Source organism: Sarcophilus harrisii, chromosome 2 (genome assembly GCF_902635505.1).
Source record: "Sarcophilus harrisii chromosome 2, mSarHar1.11, whole genome shotgun sequence".
Taxonomy (NCBI): Eukaryota; Metazoa; Chordata; class Mammalia; order Dasyuromorphia; family Dasyuridae; genus Sarcophilus; species Sarcophilus harrisii.
The window spans coordinates 577,270,743-577,289,823 of record NC_045427.1 but is presented as its reverse complement, the minus strand read 5'-3'; the positions used below and the strand labels follow the sequence as shown (position 1 = coordinate 577,289,823).

Here is a 19,081-nt window from a genome sequence, read left to right as displayed (position 1 = left end):
ACAGCTGTGGGACAATGTCATCCTTCTGTGGAAGGAGCTTATTGGGAAATCCCTACACCAACAAACTATCAGTGGCATCCAAAAGGAAAAAAAAGTCTACTATTGCTTTGAAGTAATTTAGACAATGGGGGCTCATTAGGTCCCTAGAGCCCAAATGGTTTTGAGAAAACTGAAGTTCCTTCCTTCCTTCTTTCACTCCTTTTCTTCCCTTTCTTCTTCCTCTTATTCTCTGTCCCTATCTTTCTTTCATCTTTTTTTTTTGAGTCTCTTTCTGTGTATGTATGTCTTTTTATCATTATCATTTGGAAAATGTTGATTTGAGAGAGGTAGTCACAACTAGCATAGTATAATGGAAAGAACAGTATATTTGAAGCGAAAGGCCCAAAATTATATCCCTAGCTCTACCATTTATTTTGTGTGTATGTGTATGTACACATGTATATATATAATTATTTATTTGAACTAATCCATATTACCTGTCTATTAATGTACTAATCTGTATATAAAGCTCAGGTTCACTCTCTTCTCCCCATCCACCCCACTCCCTAAAATAATCACCAGAGCTCAAATAAACTAGTACAAACCCAAGTAATTTTCATTTTTTGGCTTGCTGTCATCGTCTAGTTTTAATGCAGAAGGAGCTGGAATCTTAAAATGTAGCTTAAAGCCTGTGTTTAAATTTCCCCACTGTATATAAAAAGAATTTCTAGCTCCCATGCCAAGTAGTCAAGATAATACACACAAAAAATGCAAAAGATATAAAGGAATCCGCAAACTGATAAAGAAAACACTTATAGCACTTGCAGGAGTTTATAAGTAGATACTGAAAACACAGAAAACACTTTAATGGCTTAAAATATCATTTCAATGCATTTAAAATAGCCCCATGCTCTCCTAAGAAGATAATCTCATTTTGATGCTGCTGAACAAGTATTTCTTCTTCCTATCAAACCCATTTTCAGGATAACTCTTTGTAATAGCAGGGAGGAAGGAAAGTGAGGTCCAAGTCACAGGCTCCTTTCACTGTCTTAGCGTTGTGGTAGTCATGTAAATAAGTCTCTTCTTTGTTCAGGAAGCACGCTGTTCAAAAACATTGTTCATTATTCTCCACTTAGGCTGAGTGAGCGAGCAACTATAAAGAGAAAAGTTAAAAGTCAAAGCAACTGGTCTATTTTGTCAGCTTACTTTCATAAACATTGGAGAAGGGTAACTTCTCTAACAAGAATCCATTCTCCTCTGTTCTACACAAACAATCATCAGAGAAGCTGCCAGTCCCTAAAAACTTGTAAGGTACTAACTATAATGGTTTTTTACAATTAATTTTGAGTCCCCACTCCCAAAATTAAGATAAACATTGCCATCTTTATTTCAGACAAATTAGGTAGTATTTTATTTCTACAATGAAAAATGTTCTTGCCTTTTTGGTATGCAGAAAATAAATTAATGGTACAAGAGTGCCTGCATAAGGCATGAGTCATTCATTCCAATATCCTTACTGTGAAAGAGACACACCCGTAACTCCAAGAATAAGCATATGCTCTAAACTGATCTTGTAATAAGTTATGCATTGGCAAATTCAACAGTTCCTGTTCAAAGAAAAAAAGCCGGGGTGTAACTAGTTAGAACCAAGTCTCATTTCCTGCTTAGAACAAAAAGAGCTGATAGGAATGAGAAATAACACTGGCAAAAAAAAAAAAAAAAAAAAAAAAATGAACTGAGGAAATAAGAGACAGCAATTATTAGCGCAACAAGGTTCTTAACTATGCTTTGACAATTTAATGAAAATACATTTTGACATTTTATAAAATACATTCAAAAAATATGCCCTAAATTAAGAAGCCATCTTATAAATAAAAGATTCTAAACTATTTTAAACTTTTAACATGCCAGCTGTGTACTAACATACTAATTAATTCTCCAACAAGCATTAAACATCTACTTATTTAGAACCTCTAGTATTTAGTCCTTTCCCAGAATAAAAGCCAGTTAGTCACAGGTTATACCCTATTTTGTAGTATTATTGTCTCAAATAGAAAAAATTCTAAGTTCTTTTGATAAGATCATGTAAACTCATCTATCCAGTAAAAAGACACAGATCCCATAAGACATCATGAATGAGCAGATATAGATACACATATACATAAAGATGTATGTGTGTGGTGTGCGCGTGTGTATATATACACATATATAGACATGTTTTAGTGGAAGATATATCAGAATACGTTTCTGAAAAACAAAGATAAATTATACATTTAAGATATACACTTAAGCCTAGTAGTTCTGACCCAGGAAAGGGATCTAGAAAATCACTATAGATATGGCCATAATATGCTGCTGCAGCCAAAGGCCAGCAAAATACTCATTAGCAAATATTCCATCTGTAAACAAAAACATGGTGCTTTGGGATTCTCTTCATCATAATTCAAGACAAGCACAAGTGAGATATTTGGAAAGCACATAGTAGGTGCTTCATAAATGCCTGTTTTTTCTCTTCCAAAAGCCTGAGAAAGAAAAGAGGAAGGTCCATAATTTCCTATCTCTAAGAAGTAGATGTGATGATGAACTAACTGCATTCCAGACATGAAGGTAAACTTGTGCAAAGGCCAGAAACCATGAAATAAAATGCAGAGTTCAAGGAACAATAAACAGGCTAGTTTGGGTAGAAGGGAGTAGAAGAGGAATAAAATGCAACTGGTCTAGAAAAAAAATAGATTGAATTGATGGTAAGGAACTTTAAAAACTAAGCTGAGGAGTTTGCATTTTTCTCCTAAAAGAGATAGCTTCTTAAACAAGTAAGTTATGTGGTCAAATTTATATTCAGAATTATCTTCATTATTACCAAAAATACACACACACACACACACACACACACACACACGAGGCAAATTGATATGTCAGTAATATGAAAGAATGGGGTGGAAAGATCCAAAGAAATGTTTCTAAATAGGACTTATAAGTAACTAATTAGCAATGGGATGTGGGGAGAGAAAGGAAAAAATTAACAATAATAAGGATTTCAAACATATGTAACTGGGCATCTCACTGGTTAAAAAAAGTTAAATCACTGGAAAGGCATCTGGGGGAGAATACATCAGATAATAAAGTGACCTGGGACATGCTGATATTAAGCTTCTGGTAGGACATCTATAGGAATGCATAAGAACTATAGACATCTGGAGTACAAATCTGAAGGAGATGAGTCAGTAAGGCGTGGAGATAGAGATCTGTGCATAATCTCTAAGAAGACAGAGAGAAGAGAAGCAAAAGTTTAAATTTTAAATAGCCAAGAAATCCTAGGCGCCAGCCTCAAAAATACAAAGCCATTGTCTTTGTCTCCATTTCAAAACAAAGTAAGAAAAGTGGATAATTAGATTAAAGTTAAATAGGAAATGGGAATAGCCAGATGTGACATGTGATGGTGAAGAGAGTGATCTAGTACCATTTTTTTTTAAAGCAGGGTTTTGCTTTCTTAGAGTTTTTGTTTTGTTTTGTTTTGTTTTAGAATACAGGAAGAAAGAAAACACAGCTACCTGAAATGGGTACAAAATAATTTTCTTCTTTTCCTTTTAATTTGTAGTTCAACTACTATAATGGCTACCTGGGGGAAAATACACCTAGATTTGAGATATGCATGTTATGATTAAAAAAAATAATACATCCAGAATCATATAAACATTTAAAAAATGATAATGGGTTTAATTAAAGTTCATATTTACTTCAAAATTCAATGTTCAAATATAACTCTGCAAAGTTCATAATATTCTAGGATACTGTTTCAAAAACAATACAAATAAAAATGGAAAAAAAAACAAGATTCATAACGTTTCCTCAATATGCTACTTATCAACATAAAGGATATATAAGTATAATAAATTGAAGCAGTTTTTTTAAGCCTGAATCAAAGTTATTAAAAGAATAATTGTCTACATTGACTATGACTAATTTTATCAATGAAAGAATCAGTACAGGATTTTTTTGCTTATCTGTGAATGGAAGGAGTTCCCTTAAAGGTCTCTCAGTAAGTAAAGAATGAATCATAGCAACAGAAAATAATAAGATACTACTAGGAGTTGCACTGTTTCCATGCAATAATAGTTTTTTCTAGAGAAATTGTATTTTACAAGTGGGAATATTTATATTAACTTATGCATCTCAACCCTTATAGAGGCTGTTTTAAAACATCTGAATAGAAAAGCCATATACAATATTTTTTCTTAGAGGACTCACTGATATACAAGATTTTATGGAGTGTTAAGTGAGTAAAAACATAAATGTCTTTGCTTTGAACTACAGAAAGAAATAATGAGTATGGTTTGCCACTGCTAGTCTGGAATCTATTCAAACTTGCCAATCAAGTCAATAAATATGGGAGCCCTACAGAAAATGGGAAGATCTAAAACAACTTGGTCCTGTACATGATTGCACCCCCTCCCATCTCTTATCTCCCGGGTCCTCATCTCTGCCCTTCCCTAGCTACACCTTCAAGGCTCAGATGAAGTACCACCTCCTACTTAAAAGCTATCAGGATCTCTAAACCCTGAACATTTCCTTAATTCCCACCCCCTTTTTATATACTTATAAACATTTTGTATTTACATATGTTGTTCCCCCCAACCAAGAATGCAAACACCTTGAAGGTAGGAGTTTTTTTCCCTTTTATTTTTGTTATTTCCGGAGCCTAGTACCATATACAGAAGACAATCAGGGAATATTTTTTTAAAAACACCCACTATGTGCCAGGCATATACAAAGAAAGACAAAAAGCAATTGCTGCTCTCAAGGAGAACACAATCTACTGGGAGAGACAATATGCAAAGAAGTAGATATAAGCAAGATATATATATAATAAATTAGAGATAAGCAACAGAGGAAAAACTCTAAGCCTGAAGACTGGACTGGTATGAATACCTTTCTCTACTCAAAGGTTATGCCCTACCCGTTCTCCTACATATACCTGCTTATATTCAGAATTCAAGAAGACAAACTTGATGAATTCAAAGCAGCTAGGTTTCCAAAACATTTCATATGATATTCTTTCCAACCAAACTTACCAAAAAGGCTTTAAAATTTTAATTATTTATTCTGAACCTCATAACAACAAATATAAATAAATATGAAACCAATATCTACATAAAACCTTAAGATTCAAATAACCTACATTTTAATTGGACAATTTTTTTAAGATTTTCAATCTTGGAAAACTTAAGTACCCTGATCGACAAAATGACCAACCACAAATTTCAAAGGACCCACAAGGACACATGTTACTCAACCAGAGAAGCAACAGACTCAAGATGTAGATTAAAAGATATTTTTGCCTATAGCCAATACAGGAATTTGTTTGACTATTCGTATTTGTCAAAAGGATTTTCTTTTTTTTTTATTTCAATGGGTAGGGGGGGGAAGTAAAGAGAAAAAATAGATTTCTTTGCCAATTAAAAGAAAAAAGAAAAGATTTTAATAAGGAAAAAAATTCATTTTTTAATCCCCCCTGGCGATTTTGTTATATTTTTAATGTGATTATAGCTGATGTATATTTTGTTAGTCAATTAACCTCATTTTGTATCACTTAATAGGTGTTTCACATTTCTTTATGCTTTTTCTGCATATCATCATATATAATATACGATTTGTACCATACTGGTGAAAGATAAGATATATTGCTATTCACCAACAATTCAATGGGTTGTTTTGTTGTTGTTGTAGTTCAACTATTAGGTTGTTGTTCATAATGTAATTATGAATAGTCTTGGTTTGGGGAGGTTTTTTTTTTGTCTTTGTAGAGAAAAGTCCTTTTTCCTTTTTAATGACAAAGGGCTACTGAGTCAAAGGATAGGATTACTTCCGCGATTTACTAGATACATCATACTGATTTCTAAAAAGCTTAGATGAAATCATAAAAGACACAGTGGGAAGAATTGGAATCCAGTTTGAATTTAAAGACTGCATCTCCTACCTCTGTATCCTTGGATAAGTCAATTCATCTCTCAAAATCTCACTTTCTTCTGCTTACAGAATGAGGGAGTTGAACTAGATGTCCTTTGAGATCCCTTCTAATTCTTGAATCTATGAGCTTATGATCTGCAGTCTTAAGTGCAGGCAATAATAATAACTAGCATTTGGGAAAACTGAAAAAATAGTATGGCAAAGGCAAAGGCTCACAGACCAACATTTCACATCCTTTATCAGGATGGGTCAAAGTGGATTCATGATTTAGATATGAAGGGTGATACATAAGCAAATTGGGAAAGCAGGTAATGGTTTGCCTGTCAGATTTTTGGAGAAGGGAGAAATTTATGAAATAAGAAATAAAGAACATTATAAAATGCAAAATGGAGAATTTTTATTACATTAAATTAAAAAAGTTTTGCACAAATATAATAGCTAGCATTTATAGAGCACCAACTATGTGCCAAGCACTTGCTAAACATTTTACAGATATTTATCTCATTTGATTTTCACAATATGGAGAGAAAGGTGCTCTTGTTATGCCTATTTTACAAGTGAAGAGACAGGCAAGCAGGAATTAAGTGTATAGTCCAAGGTGTGTGTGTGTGTGTGTGTGTGTGTGTGTCAATCTTTGTCTTACACACACACACACACACACACACACAGATAAATTTGAACTTTATCCTTCCTGACTTCTCAGCACTCTCTCCACTTCACCATCTAATGCCTCCTACAATACTGTGCTCTGAATGAAAAATTCTAAGCTTAAATTAAAATTTGCAATACAACCCCAGGCAACATAATTTTCATAATAAAAAAGAAAATAAAATATCAGATATGTTTGACAATGGCAAAGAAAAAACCTTTCTAGAGTTCAATCTTTGCCTTATTAGGATTGGAGCCGTCTTTCCCCTCAGTTTTCTAATCCCTAAAAAGATGTTAGGGGTTTGAACACATTCAAATCCCCAGCTCTAAATATATGTTGATATGATGATAATATGAGTGTGTGGTTCCACTCAACCTTATACTAAAAACATCAAATTAGATCATTTTAAAATAAATTTTGCAAATTTCATGTTCAATGGTAGCATCTTAAAAGTTATTTTGTGTTTCTAATGAGAGAATTAAATAGCTTTTACAAGTGATTAACACTTTGAATCTCCTTTTTCAAAAATTCTGTGTCCATCTTTAGACCACATTTCCATTAAGAAATAGCTTCAATTACAGATTATAAGATATTTAATCAGATATATTTGCCAAAAGTTATTTCTTCTTCCACTCTAAAATCATTTTAATAGTTTTTTTTGTAAGGAAAAAAAAAAGTAATTTTTTGATGCAATCATTTTAGTTTTCTTCACACAGAACTATGTCATCCTTTACTTATTTCCACCTCCAGCATCACACTGGTCTTCTGACTGTTCCATACTCACAACACTTTATCCCCACCTTTTTGTCTTTGCACTGACATTCCCTCTATTTTTGGAACATGCTTCCTCCTCACCTTTCCTTCAGATACAGAATCACATTTCCTTTACAGTTTAGGCTTCAGGCATACCTTTTATAGGAAGCCTTTCCTAATCAACTCACTAATGGTCTCCCTTCCCCAGTCACCTTGTATTTGTTACTTATACATATGTATGAACATGTGTCTCCCCAAAGCTATGCTATTTAATTTGTTCTTTGTACTCTTAATGGCTAGTATGGTGCCTAGTATGTACTTAGTAAATACATGTTACATGAGTGACGCATAATTTGTGTGTGTGTGTGTATATGTGTACACACAGTATAAAACTAGATCATGAACACAACACTAATATAAAATACCGTCAAGATGGTAGTTATTATTGTTGTTCAGTCATATCTGACTCTTCATGACCCCTTTCTTGGCAAAGATACTGAAGTATTTTGCCAATTCCTTCTCTAGCTCATTTTAAAGATGAGGTAACTGAAACAAACAAGGTGAAGTGACCTGGCCAGGGTCACACAGCTACAAAGTGTCTAAGACCACATTTGAACTCAGGTTTTCTTGACTCAATATTCTATCCTGTGTCACAGAGTTGTTCTTGTCATGACAGCAAAACATACCTAACAGACGGAGCCTCATAACAAGAAGAGATAAAATAGAAAACATCTTTGTCAACAGTAGTAAAAGCTTATATAATTAATTTTTAGTCACTTAATTACAGAGAACAATCCAAATATAGAACAGAAATAGTCCCTCTCACCCTCCAAAAAACTGGTTTTAAAAGTATAATAAAATATCATGACAGCAAGCTTTTGGTTTCTGAGGAAAGGGGGGAAAAAAAAAGTACTGGGACATTCTTCTACTAGTCTGCATATAAAACAAAAATCTAATTAGCAGAATTGGTAAAACAACATATCCCAAGAGAGAAGTTACTTGCCTACAATCACACAATAGTGAATGACAAAACTGGAATTCGAACCCAAGGCTCAAGATCACAGGTCTGAATTCTTTCAACAACAGTATACCATCTCCCTGTGTTTCACTAATGAACTCCCTCAAAAATAAACTCCAGATATTAAAAAAATCTAAAGTCTAGATAAGAGGAAGTTTTAAAGGAAAAAAAATGATAAAGAAAAGTAAAATCAATAGTTTGACAGGATGGGAGAATTCTAAAGTAATACTTTCATATCTTATATTTTAAAAAACATAAAAAACAAAAAACCAAGGGTAGACATATGAACTCTCAGAGAGTCAATGAATGCCTATATCTAATTGGCACTAAAAGTCATTCTTGTATTAAGGGAATAATGGTATCTATAGGAAAGCTGAACTTAAAATTTAAATGACACTCAAACATAGCTCCTTCAGCATGGTATTCAGAAAAAAAAAAACAATAACAATAAAATTAAACTGTTTTTAATAGGATAGAAAGAGGGGCTGGCCTGAAATTTTGTGGAAGTCTCAAAGGAGTCATTTTCTTCTCCAGTAGCAAGTTGGCTTCAAGTTGAATACAAGAAATTTTTTAAGTACCAGAAGATCTTAAATTCCACTTGATAAAGAATGGTATGCAGAAAGAATTTTTCAGTTACATTATTCAGTAATTATTCAGTAACTTCTAAATATGAACCTGAGTTTTCTATTTGTCTCAACTAACTAAAAAAAACAATGTAAGTCCTTCTAAAAAGTTCCACTACAAGAACCAAGGAAGATATTTCAGCTTTCTGGACCTCTGTCTCCTCAACAAAATGAAAGAACTGTATTAGAAGTCTCTAAAGTATCCTCTAGCTCAAATATTGTGAATTCCCAGTTTTCTTCCAAAATAAAAGATGTTTCTATCTAACCTTTTCCCTTTTTAGTTTTAAAAAGTTGTGAAAATAAAATTCATTCATTGGATAACTCAAGAAGTTTAGCATAATGGATAGAGAATGTTAGCTTTGGAATCAAAGACCCAAATTCAAGTCAGGCTTTTTACACATGCTATGTAACCTTGAACTAACCCTCTTAAGGAACTCAGGAAATGCTCTACAAGCCTTTAAGTTACAAAGACTCTCTCTCTCTCTCTCTCTATATATATATATATAACTAATCTGCAATGGGTAAAAGCAAGTTCCCTGAATTGATGAAATCACAAATCTAGATGGAAAAAAAAAAAACCCTCAACAATCTCCCAAGAATCAAAATTACAGACACCCCAAAAGACAATGAGTAGACAAATATACAGGGAGCATAAGAGTGATGCAAAAATATATCCAATTATTGCTTATATAAGTGGCATAAAAGAATCATTCTGAAAATACCACCATAGGTGGTATTGTAGCAAAAGCATGAATAACAGACAGCCTAAGTGTTGCACCAGTACCCAAGAGTGTTAAGAGAATCAGAGAATGCCTCCAACACAGATCTTCTATGAAGGATTAATGGGAGGGCACAGACATGATTCACAGAATGATGAAGCACAGATGTCGTTAACAGGAGTGTAACCATTAATCAACTAGTTTACAACATTCTGAAGAGGCCAACATTCACAATTACTAACTAAAACACAACCAGCCTCTTCTCTTATCTAATCATATCCATTTCATCAAGCAAGTTTTTTTTTTTTTTAAATAACTCCAGATAAAAGAAATAATCATATGTAAAAAAGCATGTTGCCAATGTTCTAACAATCCTATTCAAAGCCAGAAAACTCCAGTTTTCCTTTCAAATTGAATTACAAGTTCATCCAATATCATAAAATCTAGCCCAAAATTAGGGCATAGGATACTTAGAGTTTTCCTTCAAGGCCTGATAGCAAAATTCATATATATGATCACAAATCAAGTATAAAAAAGATAGTATTCTCATTTGTTAGCAAGAAATAACTAATCAGCATCCTATAAAATTTAATTTGTTTTGTAAGGAAAATTGCTTCTGTCCATTATTACAACTTATTAAACACTGCTGTACAAGAAACTAATAAGTCAATTATTAGTATGACACTGATAAATGATTTTTCAACATCTCTGCCCTGATGGTTTCTATGACCACCCTATTTCACCTTAATTAAGAAGAATTTATTGATCTGGGAGGAATAACAAAGATTAAAAAATAAAATTAAATACCTGTCCTATAGATGCTTCCATTATATTGTGGGAGATGATGTATACACATTTATGTACATATAAAATAAACAGAAAGTAACTTTTTGGGGATGCCCTAGCAGGTGAGGGAGAGAAAAAGGTGAGAAATCAAGGAACAACTTCCCATGAGCTGTGAACTGAGACCTAAAGAAAAGCAAGATTCTAAGAGGTGAAGATGAGGAAAGAGATTACATTTCAGGCCCAAAGAGGCAGCCTAGACAAAGGCACAAAAACAGGAGATGGAATATCTTGGGTAAGGGACAATAAGATAGCTAGTTTGACTGGACTGGAGAGTGTATAAAGGAGATAAATGTAAAACAAGGTTGTGGGGTAAACCTTTAAATGTCAAACCGAAGAGTTTGTTATTCTTCTATACAATCCTTATGTACCTGCCACCTTAAAGATTACAAGTAAAAAACAAAATGAAGCATGGGAGGGCCCAAGAGGCAGAAATTAATCCAGTCATTTTTACTTTTTGGTTCAGACAGTGATTTCAATGGCATGAGGAACTCCCCCTACCAATGTACATCATTAACTATTCAATAAATTGCAATCTTAAACTAATACAATCTACGTTTCCCATTGTCAAACAATGTTGGAAATCTATGTTCCCATTTAGAATGGCATCTCTCTCTCTGAGGTTTTTCATTCCTAACCTGAAAAGTTCACTTCTACAGATCTGTAACCTCATCAATGTGCATGTCTCAAAGATCACATTCCCTACACAACTTCTCATCCTGTGCATTCTGTCCATATCTATGAATCTTCTAAGTCTCTTCGCACTTCATAGATGTGAATGGAGCACCTCGGATTCTCATCTGAAACCCCTGGCTCTCATAATATGATAAGTCCACTTCTTTTCCTGCTTAAACATCTCTAAAAATATAATTTTTTTCCTGCTTTTCTTAAATGTCAATATGCTACAACCTAATGACTTATACCATGAAGTTCTTCATTTACTTTCAGAACATACATAAACGTAATTCAGAAGATTGTCATATCCTATGACTTGTAGCATCATTGGAAAAATATTAACGTTAAAAAATTAGATCTTTGTTTCAATGAGAAGTTTGGGTTCACTAAAAGTACTGAACAATATTCCCTAAAAAACACTTCTCCACTATTCAATTTTAAACCTAGTTTCATCTATGGCAACTATCCTAGATATATTTTTGATGGGCCAGTGAGAATCTAAACAATAAGTATTCATAATCCATTTGTTTGTTTTTGTGTGGCTATTAAATACCTTTGAGCAACTATAGATTATTTTTTAAAAGTTCTAGTCAGTTCTAAGTTTTGATGATTCTGTTTTGAGATAATATTGTACTGGATCTATGTGGAGCACTTCATCTCTATGTAATATCACCTTAATTTTAACACAGTCCTGAGTATGTTTTATGACAAAGAATAAATAAATGTGTGTTTCTGTATAAATATATGTACACATTTTTACATACATATATATATATATATATATATATATATATACACACACACACAATCTGACTGAAACAGACCAAAGACGGAAAAATATAAGAGGACTACCAATACAGACTATCACCATTTCCTAAGGAATTTTAACAGACATAAATTATTTGCCAGCAAACTTTATCTCCTTGCCAAGTAAAGCAATATGACAGCCTAGAACAATACTGGTTTAGACCAGAAAAAAGTTTCTTAAACTTTTTCTATATATAAGCCTTTTTCTCCTGAGAAATTTGTGACCCCATCTAGAATTTAAGTCAAGATGTTTCTAGCAGCATTTGTGCATGCACAATGCAAAGTGTACATTTGTGTTCATTAGCCAAAGCTTCAGTGAAATTGCTCGATGCAACATGGGAAAGCACTATCAGAAATACCTGGGATTAATTTTTGGTCACTACTTTCAGAAACTTTTACTGTTGCCAAATTTTTTGTAGACACCCCCTCTCCACATTCAGTTATATAACTTCATATGGGTCACAACCCATAGCTGAAGATGTTTCGATTTCAATTCTAAACTCATTTATAGAATTTTATGGAGAATTACAGATGATATAAAAGCAAAAGATGAAAGGTAAGGTTTTTTAAATGTGTAATGTCATGGAGGAAAAGAAGCAGTACTGCCTCAAAAATAGGAAGAACTAAATATAGAAATCAAGTGAGAATTTTGAATAAACCATATCAACCCAATGACTTATCCTTCCTTTGCCTAGAAAACTCCAAATAGCCTCACAAAGAGCTAGACATAACTGAACAAATGAACGATAATTATTATTAACAACAAAATCAATAATTACCAACATATATCCCTATTTTTCCATATCTACAAGATTAAGAAAAATATCTATTCACAACACTACAAGTCTGACGCCAGTGGATCCCTACTGCCTGTATGACCTCTTGTGTTTGAATCAAGGCCTATCATAGAAAGAGGCACTTAAATACTTATTGACTGATTTTTTTAGAAAAACCCTTAATAATCTGATGGAACCTACAGCCTCATTGTGTGTGTGTGTGTGTGTGTGTGTGTGTGTGTGTGTATTTTTTTCTACCCTCAACAATCCAATCAAAAAAGCCTCCTTGTTGTTCTTCACCTAGGACATTATATCTCTTGTCTTCAGGCCTTTGTGAAGGCTGGGCTCATAGATCCTAAAATATATTCTCCTCATTTCTACCTCTTAAGAATTCTTTACTTCTCTTAAGACTCAGTTTAAGCACCCAGGTTCTACACAAAGCCTTTCTGAATTTCTAAATGTCACTACCTTCTCTCTATAAACCACCTCATATTTATTTTGTATCTATTCTGTAGACACATACATGTATAGGTTCTTTAAAAATGGAGAATACTTCATATTTGTCTTCCTAACTCCATTGCCTATCACAGTGTCTGGTATATAATAATAAGTGTTTGTGAATCAATGCTGGATGTATGATTGCTAGGCTCCTAGAACTCTTTTCATTGACTGCATTCACTTCGGGTTATTTTACTCACTTTTCAATTTATTATTGCATTCTGGCTTCTAACTTCAGCTGAGGCTGCCAATAATCTCTTAATTGCTCAATTTAACAGCTTTTTCTCAATTCTTCATCCTCCTTTACTGATCTTTCTGCTATCATCTCCTCTATCTTCGAAGTCCTTTTCCTTTAGCTTCATTAACATTAACAACTTTACAGTCTCTTTTGTAGGTTCTTTACCCATCTCCTGCCCTCTAAGCATAACTGCTACCAACTTTCTCCTGAGTCACCTTCCAACTCTTAAGAAGCTCCCAAAGACTAAATTATCTCTATGCAGATGATTCTCAATCTATATATTCAAACCTAAATTCTTATCTGAATTTGAATAGATGCACTGTCTAGGAACTAAAATCTAGAATATATTCCCACCTCATTTTGTCCTTTCAGTTCTTATTGTTTTTCAAAATATAAATTACTCATAGAAGTCTTGCCCAACTCTCCAGTTAACAATTTTTTTCCCTCACCTAACCCTATATTTATGTCTTTGAAAATCTTTCAAGTTGAACATAAAGTCTATAAAGGTCAAGACTTTCTCAATGTCTTATCTTTGTTTCTCTAGTATTTAACACAGTACTTCGTCCACAGTAAGTGCTCAACAAATATTTGTTCAATTACAATTAGTAAGAAAAGAAAAACAAGATCATGTAGTCTCGGAAAGAATAAAAAAAGATCCTTGGGATCTAAGAAGGGACCTTCTGGAGCCTGTTCAACATGGTGAGTCTTTGATCTAGGTTAATGTCCTACATGGCATGAGAGCCCCTGAATTAATACTTTGAGAGAATCATTAGAACTGCAAGAGACCTTAGAAATCACATAGGTGAACTTTAGGGAATGAATGAAATTAGACCTAAAGAAATTAAATGACTTGCCCAAGACTATAGAGTCTGTGAGTAAAAAGACTGGGAATAAAACAAAGATTTTGTGATTTCTGGTTCAGCATTTTTACAGCTATTATCAGGCTATTTCATAGGGTTGCCGGATTTTCAAAAAAAAAGAAGCAAGTAATATTTGACACAAAATCCACATTTTCAAGTATATATATATCATGGATTTTGTTAGTAATTAAAATTCTGTTTATGTACCAATCTTAGAAAATGTAAAAGTTATACTGTGGAAAGCTGCTTTCAAGAATTCACAAGATCAAAGTATAGAGAACAAAATTGTAACAAGATGACCATTTTAAAAAAAAATTGGTTTAGTTTAATTTAGTGGTAGGGTAAATATTAATTTGGGTAATATTAGAAAAAAGATAAACATATCAGCAAAAAAAAAAAAAACCCTAGGAACAAAATATCTACACAGTTTATTTCACTGTGAATTTTTTTTTAATCTTAAACTTCTCAAAATGAAAATTAAGATAATGATTCGGGAATCTTTTATGCTAAACAAAATTACTATAGTTTTATTAAGCCTGATCCCTAAACAATGCCAATTTCATAACACTTTGTGGACACTTACAAATGGCAATGAATATAGTCATATAAAAATGCTATAATTAAAGTATATTATAATGTTCAGTATCCTTATTACATAAGAAAAGGTGCATTTAAAGTGAAACACAAAAGTGACAAAGCATGAGGAAGCAGCAGTAATCCCAATAAAGTCACACTTTTAAAGTTGGGGAAGAGAAACTAAAATTGATGTCAATAATACTGCCAGGAATAGACAGATGGACAAGACATGATCATTTCTCGCCTGATATTACAAGTGGAAGACAGAACATCTAAATTTGGAACATTCAATTCTGGCCACTTGCCTAAGATTCCAGAGAAGAAGGCATCTTTAAAAAGCATGCAAAGTTCATGTAAAAATCTTTTTATTTTATGCCCCCAAATACTGATTATCAATCAGACCTAGGAGTCACACACATTGGGTTAGGCCCACCTTGAAAGATACCATCTTCCAAGATTGCCACCTCCAGTTCATCATATGATTGTTGTGGGTGTCTACTAATGAATTTTAATTGTTGTGACAAAGAGGTTTGGTAACCTGTTTTGTGATAGAAATTGTTTGTGGTTGCTGTTCTCTAAGAAATAGACCTCTGAAGAATTTAAAAAAAAAAAAAAAAAAAAAAAAAAAAAAACCTTGCTCAGTTACAAAGGAAAGCTAGGTTATCTGACCAATGGATTCATTAAAGAGGCAGAAGCCGAACTTCCTCTTTTCAAGGATACAAGACGCCGTGTCTTCGTACTAGGAGACGGCAGGACAGGGTTAAAAGAGAAACTACATCTATCCACCTTGACCACCCTTAGCCCTCCCGGAACCTTTATTTCGCAAATTCTAATTCCAAGGACCTTGCTCCCGAGTAACAGCATCCGTCTTTCACATCCCAACCTGACCCTAACCATCATCACCATCACGATGTGGTCATTTAATGGATAATGCTTCCCACTTCGTGCCCGGAGGGACCGCGCCCACCCACCTGCCCTACAGGAGCTCGGAGGTTGCGGACCCCCTGCCAACCGCCCGGCCCAATGGCCTCTCCCCATCCCCGTCCCGCAGGGGTCAGGAGCGGGGCAGGGGGCGCGGCCCCGCCCCGACGCCGGGGCGGGGGGGGGGTCTCCGCTCGCCGGGCGGGGGTCTCCGCTTACCAGGGCGCAGCTGCAGGCTCCCGTCCCGGCGGCTGCACCACAGCGCGCGCTCGCCCTGCTGCAGGATGTAGTGATCCTTGGCTTGGAAGAGCTCCATGCCCGCCCCGGGCCCCAGGGGCGGGGAGCACGGCGGCGAGCCCGCCCCGCGGCGGACCCCCGGCCCGGCCGGGGCGCCCTCTTCACCCGGGGCCGCCAGAGCGGCGGCCGCAGAGCCGGAGCCGAGGCCCAAAGGCGAAGAGCGTAGAGGAGCGCCGCCTTAAAAGCCGCTGCCGCTCCCGCCGCGGCCGCCGCCTCCTTCTGGGGTCCAGGTCTGTCTGTGTGCGCCCAGCTCCGGCTCTCGTCTTCTCCCCGGGTTCCGAGGCTCCGCCCCCAGCACCGCCCCGTCCCCACCCTCCCTGCCTTCACGTGATCCGGCCCGTGGCGGCTCCACGTCGCCCCCGTGCGGGCGCTGCCTGCCTGAGCAGCTGCCTGAGGGGGACCCTCCTGTCATCTCCTCCCCTCCCACCTCCTGTCCCTCTGCCCGCGACCCGGCCGTGCCCCCTTCCCCGCCCGCCCCCTTTCGGGGGACAAGAGCCCGCGCCTCCTTCAGTCGCGCTTCCGCCAGTTCTCCAGAACCGCTCTTAAGGAACGAACCCCCAAACTCCCAAGTAGGGTCGGGACGGGGTCCCGCGGGATAACCCAGATGGGCTCCCCTCCGGGAGAGACCCCGCGCACACGGGGTTCCGCCCCTGCCCAGGCTTCCTCTTCTGCCTTCGGGAGCAAGTGACAGCCGCGGTCCTGCCCTTCTCTGCTTCAAGGCAACAAGTTGTTTGCGGGTGTCAGCTAATGCATGAGCGTTTGTGAACGCTAAATACGTGTCAGGTGCTGGGTACGCGGAGGAAGCCCCCGTCCTGCAGGGTCTAGCGGTGGGGACAGCGGGCAACCACTCGGCGCAAACGCTGTTCCCGGACAAATCTGAGACAAGCGCCCGCAGGTAGCCCAGGGCCTGGCCCGCAGAGGGTGGCTTGTCATCTGACCGGGGCCGCTAGAACTTAGCCTCCGGAGGCCTGGGCCGCCGAAAGCCCCCGACGCTGCTCCTCGCCCGGGGAGGCGGAGGGGCCGCTGACGTCATCGCCCTCTCCCGCCGGACCTGCTCCTCCCCGCGGCTCTCCTCCAGACCGGACACACAGCCGTCTGGGGGAAAGCTGCCCCGCGGGGCGCTGCTGCCCCGAGCCTCGCAGCTTCTGGCTTCGGCTACAGGCCCCGGTGAGGGGTGTCTAATTTTTTTTGAAAGTGACCTCTGCCAAGCTCTTTCTGTTCAAAAACCAAACGCTTCTTGGTTTTTTGTTTGTATTTTTTTTTTCAGCTTTCGGAGAAAAAACAGCCACCCTTGTTTCGGACCCCAAACCAATAACGATTCTAGAAAAGATTCCTTTTTTTCCCCCTTTACAGAGAAGCGGGTCCCTTTTCTGCATTCTCTTTTGGAAGGCCTAGAGTCTCTCTCAGATTTTTTTGCCCCAGGCACTCCGCTCTTTCCTACTGCGCTTAGGTCTGGGTCTCTAAGGACAAGTTCATCTTTGGTCTTAGTAACCATTTCCTTTGCCTGCCCTGAAGGCTCTACTTCTCTTCAGCTTCCAAGTTAAGCCCGTAGCAACCAAACGTCTCTGGGATGAATTTGGGGGTTCTCCAATTTTTTCACTTCTAAAAAATCCCTTCCTGGGTAGTTGAAGATTGAGGAAATGCACAAAGACAAAACTAAATCTGGAAGACTAGGTCTTTGTGTCTCCTACTTAGCCACATTCCTGGCCTTTCATATGGATATTAAGCTAGCAGGAGCCTCTCACATTCTTTGGACTTGCTGGTTTAATAATTGTTGTCCACATACTTCCTTTGCCAGACTTTTTTCTCCTATAGCTTAATTGTTAGTCTTACAGGGGCCCCTACTTTCTGATTCTTTTGTGTTCCCTAGACGACCAGTATTTGTAGCAAATACACAATAAATAGACCCCAAAGCAGAATATATATAGTGGAAATAATCTGGAATGGGATTGAAACTTGAGTTCTAGTCCTGATTCTGTGATTCTGGACAAGTCATTTCATCTCAAGTCACCTATGTTATAATTTCTAAGTCCTTTGCAATAACAACAGCTCTTAATGCTTGCCACTGACTGCTTCAATTTAAGCTCTTGCTTAAGCAGTCTCATAATATAAATTTCTGCACTTGCTATTCCTGGGTGAGAAAGAAAAGCAGTAAATACCAGAAAGAGTACAGACAGCGTGTTTAAACTACTCACATATAGCTGAGAGACTAAGCCATACTCTCAACTCTTATAAGAGATAGTGTTCTCCATCTGTTTCAGGCAATTCTTATCTTCTCCAGAAGACCACACCTATTTTAATAAGACCAGCGTCTCAGTCCTAAAAAGTTGGCTGGGCCTCCCATTTTTAATACTTGTCTTGAAGGAGGGATTTTACCCATTTCCTATATAGAATAAGAGGGACAGTTAAATAGTGCATTCGATAAGTATCAGGCCTGGAGTAAGAAAGACCTGACCTCTGGTCCTCAGACCTCAGACCTTACTAGATGTGTGATCCTGGGCAAGTCAGTTAACCCTTTTTGACTCAGTTTCCTTATCTGTAAAATGAACTGGATAAAGAAATGGCAAACTACTCCAGTATCTTTGCCAAGAAAACCCTAAATGGCATTACAAAGAGTCAGAAACCACTGAATAACAGCAACAATATAGCATAAGAGAATGTTGATGTTAAAAAGGATTTACAATTGAGGAAACAGGCCCAAATAGATTATGAGACTTGGTTACACAGTTCCCAAATCTTGTTCTCCTTATCTAGTGTTTTCCTCCAGTAAATGAGGAATTATTAACATCTGTGAGCTTTTTAAAAAATTTAAATATTTTGATAACTTTTTTTCAGAATAGTTGGCTCCCTTTGTAATCCTTTGTATTTTATCCACAGATGTT

At 36.8% G+C, this 19,081-nt stretch overlaps 1 protein-coding gene across 2 annotated transcripts in view; it reads right to left on the bottom strand.

The window, feature by feature from the left end:
- Window positions 1-16,232, bottom strand: part of INPP5F (inositol polyphosphate-5-phosphatase F) — an 86,721-nt gene extending 70,489 nt beyond the window's left edge. For both annotated transcript variants that reach the window (XM_031955954.1, XM_031955955.1), the window contains exon 1: window positions 16,122-16,232. In XM_031955954.1, coding sequence (XP_031811814.1) covers window positions 16,122-16,218 — 97 coding nt within the window. In that variant the 5' untranslated portion in view covers window positions 16,219-16,232. The remainder of the gene's footprint in view (window positions 1-16,121) is intronic.
- Window positions 16,233-19,081: the final 2,849 nt, after the last annotated feature.